The sequence below is a fragment of the Ylistrum balloti genome, unplaced genomic scaffold (genome assembly GCF_031769215.1).
Source record: "Ylistrum balloti isolate Yb309-2 unplaced genomic scaffold, AGI_CSIRO_Ybal_v1 Utg369960, whole genome shotgun sequence".
Classification (NCBI taxonomy): domain Eukaryota; kingdom Metazoa; phylum Mollusca; class Bivalvia; order Pectinida; family Pectinidae; genus Ylistrum; species Ylistrum balloti.
In genome coordinates, this window is record NW_026782058.1 from 452,463 (window position 1) to 466,571 (window position 14,109).

At 34.4% G+C, this 14,109-nt stretch overlaps 1 protein-coding gene across 1 annotated transcript; it reads right to left on the minus strand.

Moving 5' to 3' along the window:
* Positions 1–1,518: 1,518 nt before the first annotated feature.
* Positions 1,519–13,313, minus strand: LOC132547535 (uncharacterized). The gene is made up of 12 exons (XM_060211298.1): positions 13,130–13,313; positions 12,505–12,569; positions 11,990–12,068; positions 11,351–11,401; positions 10,246–10,678; positions 9,744–9,804; positions 9,157–9,356; positions 8,425–8,550; positions 7,804–7,966; positions 6,901–7,063; positions 6,046–6,119; positions 1,519–5,593 (listed from the first exon to the last, which is right to left on the minus strand). Exons 1-12 carry the CDS (start codon positions 13,236–13,238, stop codon positions 5,426–5,428), a joined length of 1,692 nt encoding a protein of 563 aa, XP_060067281.1. The 5' UTR covers positions 13,239–13,313; the 3' UTR covers positions 1,519–5,425.
* Positions 13,314–14,109: the final 796 nt, after the last annotated feature.

Below are 14,109 nucleotides of genomic sequence, written 5' to 3' on the forward strand. Positions count from 1 at the left end.
GCATAGTTTTCTCTGCAGAACACAAAAATAAGAGGCACAAAAGGCCTGTATTACTCACATACCAAAAATGCAACATATATGCACAGACTTAGGACTTCTATATTTAAATCTGTGACATATATGTCAAAAATCATTATGTGCTTTATAATCCTTGTTCAAACTGCCAATGTGAATGATAAAGAATGGGGTTTGCAACTAATAATCAGTGCTCTCAATATTCTAGTTTTCTATAAATCCAACCACACAGAACTTGAATGTAAACTATTTTGAGAAATTCTGTAGCATTCCATCCCAGGTACTTATTTGCAAATTATCAGATTATCTCTTGGTCTTGTGGAACTAAAAAAGACATTGAACCTACAACCCCGATATTATTACTTATCTTAGATATAATGGTCTTTTATAAGTATATGTGGAAATTTACAACCCCTTAACGAACATACTTAAATCCCCTTCCCTGAAATTTATCCTGAATTATCTACAAATCATTTCTTGTTACAAAAAATTAATTTCATAAATGTCTGTTTCCCATATTATCTACCTTATCTTCCTTTGCATGACAACTTCATTACCGAATCGCCTGTGACATGAATCCTCTATACTGTATGAAGAATCCTGGCCTTGTTTGTAAATATGAGAACTGTGATGTCAATATTGCATCATTAATTGTTTCTAAAATAAATATCTACATATTTTGCTAAAAAACATTAAGTAACACTACTTGATCAGATTTGATACACTTGCATTTTCTAATGTCAGTCTACTTGTTGGTTTTCTTTTTTGCAATACTAAAAGAAGCCCCATATATAGACATTACACATAGACATACTGTATCATTAGATATAAACTTATTTTGCCATGATTGAAGCAGGCAAGTGGCCTTACTAGAGTATCCAGAGAAACCCCACATTGTCAGGCAGGTAACCCCAAGTTGTCAGGCAGGCAGCCCCACATTGTCAGGCAGGTAGCCACATGTTGTCAGGCAGGTAACCCCATGTTGTCAGGGAGGTAACCCCACGTCAGGCAGGTAACCCCAAGTTGTCAGGCAGGTAACCCCACATTATCAGGCAGGTAGCTGCACGTTGTCAGGCAGGTAACCCCATACCCTTCCACTTTCATTCTGGGAATCAAAACTGGACATCTCAGTGAAAGTAAAATGTATACCAATGTCCTATCCGATTATCTGATGTACCATCAACTATTAGTGTACAGAAGTGTTCCAGCATTTCTCATTTCTCCACTGATCTCATTCCTTACGTAGAGAATTGTCTACAACATTGTAGGTTATCTCCATAAAAGACGAATACTAATTGATGGAATGCATTATGACTTATTAACACATCAGCTATTTCAGTCCCGTCTTCTCACCACAGCGAAAGGCAACAAAAGAAAGAACAAATAATAATAACATCAAAAACTAAGATTTCTTTTTTTAATTATGTTCATAAAATATTGCTACTAACATTGTAAATGTTACAATATCTATATGTATATAATAAATTATTTAAATATGGTTGTATATTAGTATCAAATAACAAGTTTGTATGCACCTGGTACATTCAACAAAACAGAAAAAAAATATTTTAATAAAAATACAAAAATTACAGTGAAGTGTAATGCATTCTATGTTTGCCGGTGTAGAACATGTCCAGCCAAATCACAATTTAACCTTATCCATTCACAGACCTTTCTATAACATTCCATACACACAATACCAGTCTACTGACAATAATATAACAGTGACTGACAACTGATTCCCTGGCAACAGTATAACAGTGACTGACAACTGATTCCCTGGCAACAGTATAACAGTGACTGACAACTGATTCCCTGGCAACAATATTACAGTGACTGACAACTGATTCCCTGGCAACAATATAACAGTGACTGACAACTGATTCCCTGGCAACAATATTACAGTGACTGACAACTGATTCCCTGGCAACAATATAACAGTGACTGACAACTGATTCCTTGGCAACAGTATAACAGTGACTGACAACTGATTCCCTGGCAACAGTATAACAGTGACTGACAACTGATTCCTTGGCAGCAATATTACAGTGACTGACAACTGATTCCTTGGCAACAACATTACAGTGACTGACAACTGATTCCCTGGCAACAATATAACAGTGACTGACAACTGATTCCAACCCTACACCAGTATAAAGCCTGTGAATTCTAAGCACCTGTACATATAAAACCATCACCACGGTTACACTGTCATTACTGTACAAAAAGAACCTATGTGCTATATAAACTGTGTAAATCAAACCATCACCAAGTTACATTGTCTTCATTATTACATAAACTAATTCAAGTTCAAATCCTGCATAAACAATAATTTTGGTCCATGAATACTTTCCTTACATGTTAGGTTATAACATATCCATACATGAGTTAATACATACCTCCGTCCTCACTAAAACATTTCAGGTTGAACAGAGGATATTGCATGTTTTATAATAAAAATCTATGTATATTTCAGCTAAAAATATAGGACTAGATTAAAAGCATGTTTCTCCATACAACACACTGTGAACACTGCTAGATAATTCCAGGTATGTGTCTTGTTAAATGCCTTAGTGTACGTAGTGAAGAGCAGTCGCACATTCCTTCTTAACGTCTCCACTGAGTACTTTTTAACACTTATCACAATTTCATTAGAAGTTAACAATTACAAGAAATCAGAGTCTACAGATCTGTGATTTTAATGCTCCTCTTGATAGCTGAAATGTCCTATAGATTTGGGAAACTGAGGATCTCTTTCCCATATTGATGAAAATAAAGCTAAACTTAAAAAGTAAATATGATTTGAACCTGTTGATATTTAGGTCAATACTTTTCAGGAATTTGAAGTATTAAGAATTATATTTTTTAACCATTTCACTACGTTCTATCCATGTCAGATCTGAACAGAACCTCAATGGAAAATAATCATGTTGAAAAAACTAAATTTGAATTCCATTTAATTTCTTACAAAATGTAAAAATTAACAACTAATTTCAAAACCAATTTGTACTTTCATGTTTACAATGTAGTGTTGACAGGCTACCTCTAAAAAGTTGTTACTCAACTAAATAAACATTTTCAACTGAGGAAAAGAGGCCTGACATTTCAGGTAATAAAATAATCAAACTTAAACGATATAACAAGAAACAAAAACTATGGTATAATCACATCAAAACGAGTAAACATATAAAATAACAGAAGCATATCTTGTACAATGTGTACACTGTATCAGATCTCAGTACAAGTAAACTTTATATTCTGTATCAGATCTCGTTACAGGTAAAATATATATTCTGTTTTTGACCTCATTACAGGTAAAATATATATTTTGTATCTGACCTCATTACAGGTCAAATATATATTCTGTATCAGACCTCATTACAGGTCAAATATATATTCTGTATCGGATCTCAGTACAAGTAAAATATATATTCTGTATCAGACCTCAGTACAGGTCAAATATATATTCTGTATCAGACCTCAGTACAGGTCAAATATATATTCTGTATCAGACCTCAGTACAGGTAAAATATATATTCTGTATCAGATCTCATTACAGGTAAAATATATATTCTGTATCAGACCTCATTACAGGTAAAATATATATTCTGTATCAGATCTCAGGACAGGTAAAATATATATTCTGTATCAGACCTCAGGACAGGTAAAATATATATTCTGTATCAGACCTCAGTACAGGTAAAATATATATTCTGTATCAGATCTCATTACAGGTAAAATATATATTCTGTATCAGACCTCATTACAGGTAAAATATATATTCTGTATCAGATCTCAGGACAGGTAAAATATATATTCTATATTATGTATCAGCTGTGGTTTAACCAGTTGATTTACAGGTTGTGGTTTAACCAGCTGATTAACTAGCTGTGGCTTTCATTTTTATTATGGTATAATACTTCAATGAACCTTGGAGTAACATTTACAATCCAACAACAACCACAACAAACATCAATGTTTTAGGTTACCATGGCAATACATCTACTTAAATCTACATTGAAGGTTACTGTGGTGATACGTTTATGTAAATATACATTTTCATCTGAAGTGACCATGGTGATACAGCAATTTACATCTACACTGGAGGTACACTGTAGCTATGGTAATACATCATTGTAAATATAAATATTTATCTGAGCTAACCATGGTGGTACATCAATGTAAATATATGTTTTCATCTGAGGTTACCATGACAAAACATCAATTTATATTTACCTGCGAAATTACCATGGTGGTACATCAATGTAAATACATGGTTTTTATCTGAGGTAACCATGGTGATACATCTATGTAAATATTCATCTGAGATTCAGGTTACCATGGCAATACAGCAATTTACATTTACCTCCGAAGTAACCACGGTGGTACATCAGTGTAAATTTGCATCAGAATTTCAGTTTACCATTTTGATACATCATACATACACACAGTACGTAATACACATGGCTTTGTAAACAAATGAAATGAATAACAGCAACAACCTTTAGAAGTCTTTCACAACATTACATGAAGGAATTTTGCATGATTTTTAAAACTGGTAGGATCTACTATTTAGATGAATAATATCCCTTACTACAAAACATCACCAGCTTCATCCATTCTATTATCATATAAAATTATCATACACTTCTGATTATTTTTACCAGGTCCACATTTCAGTTTATGAAATAATAATCGAATACTGACCATTTGTGACATGGCTCTGGTTTATGTTACAAAAGACAACAATACCTTATTCGTCATGACCTGGCATTGCGTAAACGGTGCAAGTCATTAAATAACATACATTTACAGAATAACTATTAAGGAATGGTTACAGATGATGCACTCTAAGTTTAAACGTTGAAATATCATTCAAGAGCCATCCACATGACTATTGCACTAAGGATTGCAGTACCTCTAAATACAGAGATATTATAATGCTGAGTTTTATTACCGATTAAAATATAAGTGGCAAAGTTATTGCATGATTGAAAAACAGGTATCATTAACACCGATAGGCTTTGTTTTCTCTTTTTGCTTTTGTTCAACCATCAAAGTTTTCAATTATCTATTTATTTGTTTGTACAACCATCAAAAAATTAGTTAATATTTGTATTGAACATACTTTTTGATTTTTTTAACCTATCATACCTTGTATCTTGCCATTTACATGAATCTACAATCTACCGGTAATCATAACCATCACCATCATTTTCACATTCTAAATACAAACAAGTTTTGGTCTGTTAATGTAGAAACATATATATATATACACACAATGTATATATATTTGAGGACATTTTGCAGTTAATAAATATACATAATAGCACCAACATAACAGTATAACTAAGTAATTTTAAAAGAATTCTCCTCCAGTGTCAACAGAATTTTCCTAGTTCCAGTCAATTCAGCAGTATTCTCCAGAGGTGTCTGGCACCATTTCATCAAAGTCTGCATCCACCTGTTCCAGTATCCATGGTGATTCCTCGATCACAACAGAAATGAGGCGGTCCAGGTACACCTTCTGACGACTGGCTTCTTTCACTATCTCCTTTAGTGAATTCATCAGTTTTTCCTGCGAGGTAAAAACAGAGAATGCAATTTTTGTTCAGGATGAGAATCAAACAACACTCTGTTTATTTTTTCTAGCAAAATACATAGCTAGTAAAATGGAAATCAGCTTATAAAAGTGTTCAATCATGATAGCTTTTTAGAGAGGAAAAATATTCACACTGAAGAAATTTTCATCATCAAGCAGTAAAATTTTTAAAATAATGCTTTAAAAGGCTATTGAATATTCTAACATATATGGAGACCATTAATGATGAATGCAATCATTTTGCCAACATACACCTCTTTGTCAACACTTATGTGTTATGTGAAGGGAATTTGAGTACCCTTGTTGTACAAAAAATTCTTTTGTCTGTTGTTGTGTCATATATAATTTTATGGTACTCCTTTCTCTCAAAATGAGAAAAAAGTACATCCCATATTCTAAATGGTCTCTATTAATTAATGCATACTGACCTTGGAAGCACCCTCGACTTTCAGGCTGTCCATGGTCATTTTGTAATACTGTGATTCTCCTTGTATGGACACACCTGTGTTAAGAAAAAATGTACACCTATAAACAATATATCTCTTCACCTGCATGGGGCTAGTAGTTACATTAAAACAGCAGTAAGTCTGGTCAAACAGTCAAAATGTTGTGATTTGTGTAATGAATCCGAAAATAATTGGTGTGGAGTTGACAGAAATAAAGGCAGATAGTTTTTCATTGTTATAGTATAGTAAAGCATGCACTATATCAATTTAAAGTTATCTAGATGTATTGATTAAATATACAATAATTAATTTTTCCTTTGTGACAAATGTTGCGGCGTGCAAGGTATCGTGGCCAGTCAAAAATGTTGTTCACATACTTTTTTTCCCAATGAGAATTTTCAAAAGTTGGCAGGTGTGCTTTACTTATTTTATGTGAGATTGTTTCTTTGACTTATCATCAGCAGTAATATTCAGAAAGAGTCAAATAATGGTCATCAACACAAAAGGGGTACAGTAAGGAAAATCACTCTATAAACACACAGACCAGGGACTATGAGCTGAGGTGTGTTATAAGGTACAATAAGGGGTTTCTTATTTCATAAACACAGCTTTCCTGGACTGGGAGTGCTGATGTAATATACAAAAACAGAAGGGGTACAGTAAGGGGTATTTCTCTATGAACACAAGTTTTCCTAGACTGTAGCAGGTATGATAAATAACAACAGAAGGGGTACAGTAAGGGGTATTTCTCTATGAACACAGTCTTCCTAGACTGTAGCCGGTATGATAAATAACAACAGAAGGGGTACCGTAAGGGGTATAACTCTAAAAACTCACCCTTCCTAGAGTGTGAATGAAGGTCTGTAGCAGCCTTTAGTGCTGAATCCTTTTGGCGTCGGAGTTCCCAAATACACTCCTCTTTGGTTGTCAGTTCTCGTTGTAGGCCTTCAATAACACCTTGTTGATCCTTCACCAAATCTTTCAGTTCCACCAACTCATCCTGACAAAATATGAAGTGAAATTGTCTGTTTATATACTTATTGCACAAGCAATTCCTTGTGGGTGTTGTTTTTCATTGTCTAATCCTCAAACATTACTTTAAAGGCAAAAATATCTGTGAATGCCATATAGCCATACAAATAATTATTTCATTCAAAGTGTTTATTATCATGGGTTGTCTTTAGCCATAAACATGATCAAACAAAATGAGCAATTAAAATTGAAGCATAGTAAATACTAGAATGCCTGCAGAAACCTATAACACACTTGACATCAGAATGGAGTATATTAAATGCTGAAGTACATCTACACATTGTCTAAGAAAGAAACTTTTTTCTCAAAGTTTAATCAATCAAAGTTTTGCTAAATTTAGTGTAGAAATTAATACCAACAACATTATCTCAAGAGAATACCTGTTTTTAAGGTTTGGTCAATATATCTTACCTGTAGAGAACACCTGTTTTTAAGGTTTGTCAATATATCTTACCTGTAGAGAACACCTGTTTTTAAGGTTTGTCAATATATCGAACATCTGTTTTTAAGGTTTGTCAAAATATCTTACTGGTAAAGAACACCTGTCTTTAAGATTTCACAACATATCTTATCTGTAGAGAACACCTGTCTTTAAGGTCTGTTGATATATCTTACCTGTAAGGGAACACATGTCCTTAAGGACTACTGATATATCTTACCAATACCTGTTGAGAGCACCTGTCTTTAAGGTCTGTTGACATATCTTACCTGTAGAGAACATCGGTCTTTGAGATCTGTCATTTCCTTCTGTGGTACACCACGGATAATCTGATCTGGATCCATCTCCTGTCCTTGCATATCTGTCAACACCTTCCTTAAGTTCCACCAACGCTTGTCTGCAAGCTCTTCACTGTTTCGTAATTCCAATTTCCTGTGATAACAAGTGATCAACCTTCATCTTTATGCAATTATAATAATTTTACTTTAATAATGTAATAACTGTTGTTTGTATATCCAGACTTATTTTCTCTTTAGTCAAACAAATTATAGGAGACAAATTCTATTACCAACAAGCTTAAATATGAATATCGCAAGACGTTAATCTGTCAGCTACCTTGCTTTATGATCTGACCCTTAATATAACATGCACAATTACTGGCCAAGAGAACTCATGTGGGATATTTGAGAGACAACTCTCCTGTACATTAATAATTAGTGCCCATCTCTCTGGTTGAATGTTGGAGGAAAGAATTAATCTTTTAAAACGACACAATCACACTGGCTTCTTCTTTGCTTTGTCTTTGATACTTCTACTTACTTCATAACTAAAACAGAAACAATACAATATGTAACAGTGCTTCATGACCAGAAACATCATATCCTAATTACCGGACTGTGGGGTCACACCAGACAACCAACTCTACTTCTTCACATTGTTGTATCACCCCTTCCACCAATCGCTGGACATCGCTCGTAGTCAGTGGCAACAATAGTTGACCGTTCATCTCCAGAACCCTGAAATTAAGACCAGAGATTATACAACATTAATACACATATTATGTGACATCTGTCTTTTCCTGAGTGACAATGCTTTTGACTGGCCCCCAAATCATCATGTAATGCTAGTTTCATTAACCAAATAAATTCCTTTTCTCAATAATTATTTAAAATCTTGCCAATGTAATACTATCGACTTCTCTGAATCAACCATAACATTCAGTTTGAGGGATGTTCCATACACAATATGAAATGCATTACCCAAAATTTGTCAAAACTCTGGGGAAAAGTTGGAAATAATTGATTTGCAATCAAACAGAGCATTGGTTCATAAGAAAAGTTAATATTCAGAGGTAGGTGGTACATAACGCTAATTGTTTTACAAACTGACAGTTGAAGAAAGTGGTACTCTCTCCTTGGCTAAATAGATTAATTATGAATTTGCATATCAACAATAATTACTATAAAAACAATAGTTAGAAACTGTAATTAACACAATCATGTTTCAGTGCAACACTTTCATAGCAAAAGTGCTTAAATAAGATTCAGATCATGATATGCTGATAATAATCTTGTTTCCATGGTTACCAGTTACTAGGAGGAAATGATACAGCTACGACCTACCTGTCTCCTGCCTTTACACTGCCATTACTATCATTTTCCTCCAATGACCCAATGATCAAATGACCTTTGTTGTCCACTACGAAGGTCATCCCAAACTGACCGCTTGTCTTTCTTAGGTGGATGCAACAAACTTCTTGAGCCATTTTTCCATCAAACATGTTGTACAAAGAAAGTTTACCCACAGGCTTTGTCTGCAATTTCTGTAGAGGTACGAAATCAAGATTAGGTGACATTATTATTGAAGTTACAGGGCTCTCACACACCATTTTTGGACTGGGGCCCGGGGTCCTTAGAATTAGAAAAAATAATGGTGTTTTCCTTAGAACTGGGAAAACTTTGGGTCTAAATTGGGAAAAAAAGATACTACTTTGCATTGGGAATGGGGCTGAATATCGGCCCCAAATCTGGCAGATCGAGAGCCCTGAGTTAATACCAACTGTCTCTAGTAAGAAATGTCTATACAATTAGTTCTAATTCAAATAATTAAAGAAATTGACCTTGATTTACTAATTTGCATGATCCAGATCTGTATTAGCAATACGGGAAATATTATATCCTCCTGGTCAGTCTATGACATATGTTCTCACCTTCCTGACAGGTTTGTTCAGCGTGCCTCCTCCACTTACACTAGACTTCAATGATCCTGTGCTGAAATACCAAATAATATGCTCAACAAAATGTTGTAAGAAATTATTAACTTAACTTTTCTGAGGTTAACTGGACTTTGAACTGATAATCCTTTTTGCATTACTTTCTGAAGATATTCAAGGTTTGACTTCAGAGGATACATTTTCAGGACATTCAAGGCAATTCAAGTTAGGATCAAAAAGGTTATCATTATTTCTGGAAAATTGATATTTGAAAAGAATTAACAAGACGCAAACATCAGTATTTTCTAAATAGTTTGATGAACCATGGGGAGATTCTTAGACACATTTAGTATTTTATACAAAAGTACAGAGTGTTTTTAAAGGTCAGTTTCAGGATCCTCAACATAAAATCTGTAATCAGTGGCTGTGATTTGACGAAACAAGTATGATGCATGAACTAAACGTATTCTTAACCAGCTGCCCAGAGGAACATACTGACCTTGAGCATGAGTCTCCACCAGGTGAATTTTGACGAATAAATTTGTCGCCACGTGGTGATCTGGACGCTGTATACCCATCACCACTGAGAACTTTTTGTCGACGGAGTGTGACAAGTCCTTCCCTTAAATCCCCTTCTCTGACATCTGACTCTGACTTTTTACGGAGTTTTGGTGTAGGTGACGAAGACGACGGGGATGAAGGTATAGTAGAAGGCTGACTAAATGTCAAGACAACTGGCACACTTTGTGAACGATGGAAGGCACTCGACTTGTCTTTGGCAAGAGTGATGGCTGCTTGGTACTTCTGGTGCTCCACAGGAGTCTGTAACCGATGGGTGTCGTCCTCATCTGTTTTCTGTTCCAGTCTCAGTAACTCATATACCTCCGCCAGGAGGAGTTCTCGGTCCTCTAAACTGATATGGTCATAACCCTCTGCAACATAAAATTTATATCAAAGTGCTGACAAGGTGATGTTTTCCTTTCAATTCAATCATAATTTGATTTTCATTTGTAAATTTGTTAAATTTTGATCTACTTATATTTCCAAGAATATCATAAATGAAAGATTCCAGCCAAATATTCAATGTATTACCCTCAATAACGTGCAAACAACAGGTACAATTTACTCGTAAAAATACTTTTGCATTGACTTAAAATCTACTCTATATTTCCAGGGTTTTCCATAAGAGCCGGTCGCCGGCCAATTTGACCGGCTACTTTGATCATTTGGCCGCCTACACCAATCCAGTTCCGTAATAATGTTCCATACACGACTACACGTACATGGCAGGCCAGCCTCCTACTTTCACTACACAGCCTACTACTAACAAAATTATGGAAAACCCTGATTTCATACATACTAATAATTGTTAAGTAAACAAGATGTGCCAGTGTGACATGAATACACCTATAGCAGCAAATGAAACAGAGAATTTTTAAAGTTCAAAGGAAAACACTTTACCTACACATTTTCATGATACAGCAACCTACCATATTTCAATTCAACATCTCCATCATATGTCAAAGAGTAAACATCTAAAAACCAACTAATGGTAGTCTGGGATAACAATATTTTCTGATCACTATCTGTATTTTGAAACTTACCCAGAAATGGCAGCTGTAGATCCACTAAGTTTATCCCTGCCACATGGTGCCCTAACAATACATGATTGGTATAATGTCAGTCACCAAAAGCAGTCTCACTTGTTGCAGTAATGATATAAACAAACTTGACAATGTGATATAGCAGTAACATGACATAAACTGGTCTTGTTCTTGTCTCTCAGTTTAGAGATGAAGTAACAGCTTAATATTATTATTTTATCAATGTGTAATATATACTCTCTAAAATACTAATTGAGTAAATTGATCTTATCAATCATGTTATGGGTAATAAAAAATCTTGATAAATATTCTTATAATTATCCTATGCAAACTTGTTAAATCTTTTGTCATTTGTTTGTCCAGGGACCTGTTTGTTTAGCGACAAACTGATTCCTTGGTAATGTAACTGTAACGTTTCCGATATAAATTGAGACAGATTTGCAGAGATTAATACAGGCCTTGAAATGCTTAGTTGTAGCTCACCAGAAAGCAAAATATGATTTCATAAACAAACAACCCTGGTGCAACTGGTCAACTAAACATTAATCATAACCTGGACTAGATTTAACTCAAGAATTGTATGATCAAAATGTAAAGTGCCAACAGCTACGTACATGAATGATGTTATAGCAGACTTACGTTGGAACAGAAGGATAAATTTGTGAAGTTTTCTGTTTTCTAACCACCGGATAACATCCGAGGTGCTCCACTGCTTCAACTGGTGATAAGCAATATACCGCATTTATTAGTTGTATTTCACAACTGTGAAAAACATCAGTGGTAAAGATAAATAATTGTCTGTATATTCCTTTGTATTATGATGTGAAAATGCTGTAAATTTTAAACACAGTGTAAAGAAATTTTTACAAATTAAAGTTAAATTCCAATAACTTACATTGATTGAATATCACATCTACCAAATTCAGTAGATTTAACACATACATATCATGTAATGATTGCAATTTCTTCCATGCTTTTTCGAGACAGAATATCTTACAATTTCTTTTATGCATTTTCATGACAAAACATTCTACAATCAACAATTTTCTGATATTCCAAACGATCTGAAACATTGATTTTTTTTTCGAGAGAACAGAAGATTATATGGCTAAAGAGACCACTAATTTTCGTGTGAAGTTTTTGGATGAGCTAACCTGTCTTGTGAAGGACTGCTCTCGCTGGACTGTGCACTGGGGCTCTGACGATCTTCTCTGCCCATCTGTAAGGAAGTTATATGCAACAATAATAAAATGTGTCACTCTCTCCAAACTTATACATTACATCAAAGTCGACTAGCAGTTGAAGGTCAAATTTTGAGACATTTATCATTTTCTTAAAGCTCAAAACAGAGATGGCAAATAGCTTTTTTTTCTATACCATATACAAGTATGCCATATGAAGACTGCAACAGCACAATTACTCTAATTCACCATACATAAAATTGAAACATGCCTCCAATCAAATTGATGAGAAACTTTGAATGATGTACAAAAAGTTATATCCATAAATGATTGTATGAAAATACATGTACAGTAGAAACTGCCTTAAATGGTTTCCAGTTGTATTAACAAATACTGTAAAGTTATATGTACAATTGTACATTTATGATTGGATGAGAGACATTACGAGTAAAGTCAACACTAAACAATCCTTGATTTTACATCTTGTTATAAAGGATAAAGTGATATTCGCATAAAGCAAAAAGGTCAAGAGGTGACAGTGTATAGTATGGAATTAAGCAGGAAAGATTGACAGGAAATTAACAAGATCAGTTTATACCTTGACTAGTGGTTGTATTTAACCTATCAGAATGCAGTAATTCATCTGTGCGCTTCTGCTGCTGTTGCAGTTCGGACAGTGTTGTATCAATCCTCTGCTCCTGTTCCATGTTGACTCGTTGTAACTGTGCCAGGTTACTGGTCAACTTCTGAGATGATCGTTCTAAGTCTTGTCTTCTTATTGACATTTGCTACATTAGGTCAGAAATGTTTTATAAGTATAAACTGTATTTCACTGTAAATGAGCCCCCTCCCGCAAATAAGCCCCCCCCACCACTTTTTCAAATTTGTCAGGAATAGGGGGGCATTCGCAATTAATCCAAGATGGCAGACACACGTACATCTCGTGAACATGGGGATTGCCCGCAAATAAGCCCCCTCCCCTCTTTTGACAAGTCTTTTTGAACTGGATGGGGGGGTGGGGGTGAGGGGCTTATTTGCAGTAAAATACGGTATATACACTGTAGGACATGTACAACACATATATGGTATATCAATCATGTTCAGGAAAATATCATTCTGTTAAAATGTCTGATAGTCGTAACTCATGCATCTTCAACATCACTTCAAATGATTCACTTACAATGGATAATTTGCATATTACATTCAAACAAAATGATAAAATGAAATGCAGGCAGCATTTAAATGACTTCAAAGCAGGACAATACAACAGAGATCAATGGATGGTAGCTTATATATTATGGGGGTCATAAATCTATGGCAGGACTACATAGAACTAAAATATTTCTAAAAATTGCCATGAAAATATGTTGGGTTAGGATGTATTCTTCTAAATCAGAATATCTGTTAATAAAGTACCAAAAACATGGAACATGTACATCTTTAAAAGTTATTACAATAATTAACTTGTTCTGGTTGTTGAAAATAATCTTAGTATGCTATACATGTACATATATAACCGTTTTATACACCTCTTCACTATGTGCCTTTATCATTACATTTGTTTTATTGATGTACATC